Genomic DNA, 7,482 nt, shown 5'->3' with positions numbered 1-7,482 from the left:
GATCAAAATGTATAATTAAAGAAGTAAATATATAGATTTTAGTATCCATGATTAATTAATATAGATTTTAGTATTTAAAGTTAAGGGATGAAGTTTTGGATTTGTTTAACAAAAACTTGAAAATAATTTATTTAGCATGATTATCCTAAAACATATACCTATTATTAATACAATTATATTATATATAGTGCATTCGGTCTGACGGATTTTAGTTCATAAGATAATAATAATTAATATATATATATATCTAAAAATGTTGGTTCATGGAGAAATAAATGAATATAATTATATAATCAAAAGTGTTGGTTCATTTATTTTCTAAACACACAATTACTAAGAATTCAGATAACTAATAGATACATGTGGGTACAATTTTATAATAAAAATGTATTTAATTTAAAATCTTACAAAAAGTGGGTCCAAAGAAAAGTTTATATTTTAGTAAGAGAGAGATCATAAATAAATACAAATATAGAATTATGATTTATTTTATATAGCAAATCTCTAAAATTAATAGTACAGGAAATAATAAAATATGGAAATATTATAAATTATATTGTATCAGTTATGTGTGATATATTAAAAATCATTAATTTGATTAATTGGAATATTTATTTATATATGTAATTTGTTAGCATTTTTACAGCATAATATAAAGTCGATTGACTGGATATAAATTATTAGAATAAAAAAGTGACTTTCATTTTTGATTTGAACCATATGAATTTTCGATATATGTTTTATAAAATTATTTTATATTTTTAATTATATATATATATATTATTTTGGATATATGTTTGTAACATATGTCCACTTTTTAGTTTTTACTGTTCTAAGAAAATTTGATTTTACACTAGCATTCGATTCTGTTTCCGGTTCTGATTTTGTTTCGGTGTATCCGTTTCTGGATTTTACGTAACATAGGTTTTATTTGGTAAGTTCTCAAGGGCTCCGGCACCATAATTTACAGTCACTATTAACTCGTTTGTAATTTACAATCATAGTTTACTTCTGCACCGCTGATCGATCTCTCCAATTGCCACTTGCCAATGAGTCATTTCTTCACTATCCCTTGAATGGACTCATTTGATAGAGTTGGATGAAACTCTCTTTTACAAGATCGATTTAAGGAAATAAATGGGAAGGCGACACGAACAAATGTTGAATCAAGCAGAGCCAGTAGAAACTAAATTGATCTTGAAAACATGTACATATACTGGTTATCATCCACTGGTCCAAAGATCAGTAAAATAATCCATAAAATCTACGAAAGGTCTTCTTAAGGAACAACTCACACAAAACTGGGCCTATCAATCATTTCTAGCTTCATAAGAAGAAAACACAGCTAAATCTTTTAATCAACAATATGACTGGACTCCAAAAGAGGAAATGGACATCGAGCCTCCTCTTTCACCTCTGAGCATGAGGTCCAACTTTTCTAGAGAGCTTCGGTTCCAGACTGCATCAATCTTTCCCGTGCGATGATGCATAGTCTTTCATTCTTTCTTTCAGTTGCTGCAAATAGGTAATCAACATTCATTGTTATAACAAAACAGCTCAGAGGACGATGAAAACTAAAACTGTGGGAGCTTTGTAACTCACCTTCAATTCTTCATGGAGAACAATAAAGACTTTCTTCAAACGTTTGTGCCTCTGCAGATTTAATATATTTAAGAAAATCATCATCAAGTATAATGTGCAATTAAAATGTAAACAAATCTGGCAATCTTGTATCATGATGATCACTCTAGGTATCAAGAGGTGTTCCTCGCTTTAACCCATTACATAATGCGATATGTTTTTCATGATTCTCGGAATCGTGTACACAGAAACAAGGAATTTTATCATTCATCAGTCTCTTCAAACGATAGGATCGTTTCCAAATTTCACTCCAGATAAATAAGATGTAAAATCATCTAATGCCTAGAAAACTTCAGTTAATAGTTGAGTTCAATCTTCAAGGGCATGTCAAAAAACGTTCCCCCATAAGAAATCACTATGTGTAAAGTGGTTAGAGATAGAAATATCACCTCCCCATATTTGCGATACGATTCGTTCACGTCCTCCACAATTTTGTTATATCTCAACATGTCCCTTCCTTTTGCAAGCTTAAGGTCTTCCCCCAACTTTTGAAAGTCATTTCTGGGAATAATGGAAATATATATACATTTCAAGAAAGCTGATAAACTAGAACAAAACAAATGATTTTTTGTGAACGAATGATTCATATAGGTACCTGTAGCTCTCTAATATCTTGTTAATGGAGGAGTAATCATCATATTTATCCAAATATTCCTGCATGTATGCTTTATACCTGAAATAGAAGAAAACAACATGTCAGTCTTTGTCAAATGCTAAGCGATTAGATTTCCAAAACATTATAGTTTCAGTTTACTCACTGCAAATGATCCCTAATAGGCCCCTTATGGTCAGGAGAGGCTTTCTCGTATTTCAAATAAGAAGAGTCTTCTTCATCAAAAGATGCATCTTTGTGTCCATTCATAGAAGTTGCATGTTTGTGTCTTTTGCTCTCCCTTGATGAGCGGGATGTGGATGGCCGTTTGGAGCCCTGCTTTATAACGGGCGTTTTTTTGTTCGTCTCTCCGTAACCTTCCACACTGCTTCCTACCCTTGCTCTACTATCTCTCTGTCTTGATTTATAAGCTGCATCCTCTAAGTTCTTGTTATGTGAGCCGTTTTCAGTGTCTGTACCTGTATGGTTCTGCTCATGTGACTGCAAAGCCAACTTTTGGGATCTTTCTGAGTCATTAACGTCGAGTTGGGGCGATTCCTTTGTGCCATTGCCGGCATGTGCAAGAGCTGGCTTTTTAGAGACGGATTTTTTAGACCTTCGTTTATCTGAGTCAATACATAAGTTTTCTGAAGTGCTTGGTTTTAGATTTGACTGCCTAATAGAAGTGTTCTCTTCGAGCTGCTTCGATGATGTATCTATCCCATATGACTCAGGGAGTTCACCCAACTCCAAGTCCGAAACTTGTTTTTGGAGAACAGATCCATTTCCCTTAGGTAATTTTGCTCTATGGCTATCCAATGGAGATGAACCCATGCCAAAGGCTGAAACATTCTTGAAATCCTTCCCACTTCCATCCGGTTCACCGTGTTTTCTGTTGGTTTTGTCAGAAGGTAATGAAGGTCGTATGGAGGACTCACCATCTTTTTTGTTCCTTGGAAACTTATTTTTGAAATGAACATCATCCCTATGATTGTCTCTGAAGGCCTTTCCTGAACGACTAGAAAGGGTTTCATGCGGAAGATAGTCATATTCGTCAGATTTACGAACATTACCCAAGGCATCGGAATGTTTGTTTGATTTACCTGAACTATCTCCAGGCTTCATTTGACCATGTCTACTCAACTTTTCAGTAGATGACTTGTGAAGTCCTTTAAGTGGATCTATCATATGACTGGTAGAAGCGTTGAGCTGTTCTAAATCATACTTGCGCTCTGAAGGCTGTGAATCTTTACCTATGGCAGGCAATTGCTGGGATCTTATGTTTTTCACTCGTGCTGATTGCTGACTGTAGTGCTCCAATTCAGGGGCTATTTGGTTCTGGTCTTTGGCCAGCCTCTCAGAGATGTCAGCCTGGTCAGTTTTCAAGCTATCCTTCGTTGTATTATCTGTATCATCAAACAACTGCCCAATAAAATTTTGGCGCTCGCGTAGCTTGTCGTGACCAGAAGGTAGTTGTTCATGCCCTGGAATGCCAACTTCTTCATTCTTCCTGTCAGCTTCAGAACCATGACCCTCATCTGAACTGTGACCATCGATGTCCACTGCATCAGAATCGTGACCATCAATGTCGACAGCATCAGAATCATTACCCTCGTTGTTAGCTGCATCAGAACCATGACCTGGGAGATCATTAGCATCCCGCTCAGCTGACTGTATAGTCTGTCGAGGCTCATTTTCACCATCGCTCATAATATCCACATCCTCATCAGAAGCTTCCTTGCTGTTAGAAGAAGCCTCGCTATCACTGCTGCTCCCACTATCACTATCACTGTCACTATTATCACTATCACTGTCGCTACTAGAGCTACGAGCCTGACCATTTCTGTTCTCAGATCGCTTTTCCTCATGAAGAATACCAGGTGAATGATGCTCAATGTCAACATTTTCTTGCACACTCAGATGCTCTCCCAGATGCAAAGGTAAACAGTCTTGTGAGCCTTCTCCTTTCCGCTCACACACAGAAAAGGTATCCGTGTTGCTAAACCCTGGAACAGGTAACTGGTCGCGACTGCACTCAGTGATTGGAAGCAGTTGCTGGTGTTCAGGTGAGCTGAAAAATAAACATTTTACTAAACCAGATACGACAATACAGGAGAAGACAGTATAGAAGATGCATGTATTATAGTCATATAGCTTCTCAATTCATTCTACATTAAGTTGGATAATAACAATTACTCAATTAGAGTTCACTGGCCACTAAACAAGCGCATTTGCTTTTTCTTGATCTTCTATTCTTACCACAGATTTTATCCTCATGCACCTACTTGACATTATACATCACATGCATTATTTGTGCCAATCCTACTTCCTAGCGTGTCATATTCTATAATGACAAAAAAAAAATTATCGTTTCGGGTATACGTACCTTCTGCTATCAATTGAATGCTTTCTATAGCTTTCCATATCTGCTTCTGGTTTTAGGAAATACCTTGGAGCTTGGAAATTTGCAATCTGGTTATCAACAACAATTAGGGACATAATAATACATACTGCGTCTCATAAAACCACACCAAAATTTTCATGACTTACTTTTTTCAAAATTGGCTCAATCTTCTTTGCCGCATTAGGGGTTCTATCTCCAACAGCTTTCTCTAATGCCTAGAGAGAAACAGATAGAGAGTGAATCAATCGTGGTGGAAACACATATTGGATACGAAAATAGCTATATAGCTGAAGTTTGATCTATGTATTACCTTCAAGCTCATTGGAGCTTCTTTTAGGAGATCAACTAGCTGTGCCTCCAAGTCAATTTCTTTATTAACATTGATTTCTTGGCGTTCAGATGTGTCCCTTAAAGCATTTCTTTCCCAGGTTGATAAATCTTTTTCGCTAGGAACCATGCTCTCTCTGCCCTTTGTGTTGACTGGTGTGACATTCACGTTATCTGCGTGAGTTTTAGCAATATTCCCAGTCCCATATGAAGAAGGGGTATTGTATTGATTAGAAGGAGATGGTCCAGGTGAAGCTGATGGCCTATTCTTCACAGAAGTGGTTGAAACCCCTGGTCTGAAAGAAGGCTTTGGACCTCCGATTGGAACTACAATAAACGATAAGTAATATTCTTACAATTGACAAAACAGTAAGGGAGTAAAATAGCACCTAAGAGTCTTTGAAGCCGTAATGTGTTACACAAGCTAATTGCAATGTTTTGCATATATACCTGGAGGTGGATCAACTTTCCGCTTCTTAGGCGGAGGTTCCTTCTTCTGGTTATTTGACATTCTCCATGGACTTGCTGAAAGCACAGGGAATACGTTAGATACTTATTAGTCGTACCCAAACATTATTACAAGCTAGATATTCAAAGGTTTTGAACCCAAGAGATAAAAAAACTGAGCATACAGTAAAATTTATAGCATGGGATTCAGTTTCAAACAAGAATAGTTAGCTAAGCTAGAGAAGATATAGGAGGTAGAAACAAGCTTTGACAACAGTTTCATGTTAGCAGCCCAAAAAATCAAATAGATAGATAGCTGCTGTTCCAATGGAGACCAAGCAATCGACGGGAACTTACCTTCAGCACGAGCTAACTGCTTCTTCAATGATGGATTCCCAGGATCTAAAACAATTGCCCTGACATGACAAAATATATAGTTTCAGTTCAGGCATAATCACTTTGATGAGATAAAGTTAAATATGAACAGTTGAACACAAAACGATGCAATTTGTTACGCAGCGAGAAACACTCTGGAGTCTCACTGTCATAAAAACAGCTCAAAGTACATGAGTACGCTAAAAGGGCCCACACCAGCCTAACTGTAATAAGATGAATAATGTGTATACCGATACTTTGTTCACAGCTCCGCTAAAGGTTATATGTTATAGTGGCAAGAGTCATGAGACTACCCTACAGATATAAGACTGCAAAACTAGAAAAACTAAGATAACAGACACCTTTGCAGCAGTGGACAGACTATGCTGAGAAAATTTACAGATATCAGATGAAATTAAAATGTAAGGTTGGAACACGTACTTGCGCGATTTGTTTTTCTGTTCAGCTTCAACTGAGCGCTTCTTCATCTGGCTTGTGATTGACTCATCTAGAGTTCGTTGGACGTTCAATTTTCTCCAAGCAGATCCAGCCTCAATCAGCACACCATTTTCATCTTCGCCACTTTGGTGTTCCTCATAGATATCACATAAATCACCACGCTCCCCTGACCAGGTAAATTTGAACTCCTTTCCACCAACATCAATGATCTGTTTCAAAAGTTGGATACAATTAAAATGTTAGATAAAAAAATCGACAGTGTCACCACTAAATCAGCGCAGTAGGAAATAAATGAGAGAAGGGTATGCAGCGGGGACAATAGATCCCAACTGACAACCACTTCCAGTGATCAAACCACAGCTAAAGAGATTATTCAATGAGAAACAACTAACCATATACAAATACATTCTCAACCAATAAGTCAATGTCTATCAAGAATGAATTAATGTGATACAATTGCCATCCAAGTACCAATCAGATCTTCAAAATACCTCTTCTCAACGGCAATAGTCTAGAAAGAGTTTTACCACAGGATAGTAACATCATCTTCTCCAATGTTACATTACAATCTTAGCTATTTCCCCCCAATTTCACTAATTTAGGTTACCTCCACTGAAAACTAATTGTCAATTTGAAAATTAGGGTTCATGGATTTGAAAATTTGGAAGGAGACGAGACTCACATTCCCAGTGCTATTGTTAGGAAACGCATCGAACTTGATCTTGGCGGCTCCACCATCCGCCTCCAAACGCTTGATCTCATCCACCAAGTCAGGAGTTAACCGTATTATCATTCCGAAAGCCGGAGGACTCTCCCTCGGAACTAGGCTAAACTTCTCCTCAACCACCGTGCGAGAAGACGACGCCGCCGCCGCCGCAGCCTTGGCGCCGGTGGTATTCCTCTGTCGCGGGGCGGCGGAGGAGCCATCACCGCCGGTGGACATCCTCCCGATGGGGGAAGGATGTCGGTTAGTAGGAGGAGGGAACGAATTGCGGTTTCGACCCGGTCCACCGCCTCCCCTGCCGCGAGCGAGTTTAGACGATCCTCCGTACATCCTTAGGGTCAAATTGAGCCGTCGTCACTGGAATAGGCTTGCAAACATGTACACGCGTATGTATAGATTTAACTGATTGAGACGAGCGAGCGAAGAGATTGGATAGAGAGACGATGATTAGAAGGGGGAGGGAGAGAGAGAGGGAGGGACCCAAGGGGGCTTCTTCTGTTCTTCTCAATGTTT

The 7,482-nt window shown here is 38.1% G+C and overlaps 1 protein-coding gene across 1 annotated transcript; it reads right to left on the bottom strand.

Moving 5' to 3' along the window:
* Positions 1–1,166: 1,166 nt before the first annotated feature.
* Positions 1,167–7,482, bottom strand: LOC108862709 (uncharacterized). The gene is made up of 12 exons (XM_018636933.2): positions 6,928–7,482; positions 6,228–6,454; positions 5,769–5,827; positions 5,415–5,489; positions 4,948–5,291; positions 4,784–4,852; positions 4,620–4,705; positions 2,400–4,304; positions 2,237–2,314; positions 2,031–2,142; positions 1,603–1,653; positions 1,167–1,515 (listed from the first exon to the last, which is right to left on the bottom strand). The coding sequence occupies exons 1-12, from the start codon at positions 7,297–7,299 to the stop codon at positions 1,465–1,467; spliced, it is 3,429 nt and encodes a 1,142-aa protein (XP_018492435.1). The 5' UTR covers positions 7,300–7,482; the 3' UTR covers positions 1,167–1,464.

This window comes from Raphanus sativus, chromosome 5 (genome assembly GCF_000801105.2).
Source record: "Raphanus sativus cultivar WK10039 chromosome 5, ASM80110v3, whole genome shotgun sequence".
Lineage (NCBI taxonomy): Eukaryota > Viridiplantae > Streptophyta > Magnoliopsida > Brassicales > Brassicaceae > Raphanus > Raphanus sativus.
Note: the sequence above shows the minus strand (reverse complement) of the source record. Positions and strands in the feature narration are given on the sequence as shown.

Coding starts and splice junctions, on each gene's coding strand:
- LOC108862709 (XM_018636933.2), bottom strand. CDS start 7,299: ATGTACGGAGGATCGTCTAAACTCGCTCGCGGCAGGGGAGGCGGTGGA. Junction 4,305..4,619: donor CATTCAATTGATAGCAGAAG/GTACGTATACCC, acceptor TTTATTTTTCAG/CTCACCTGAACACCAGCAAC. Junction 1,654..2,030: donor CGTATCGCAAATATGGGGAG/GTGATATTTCTA, acceptor TTAAATCTGCAG/AGGCACAAACGTTTGAAGAA.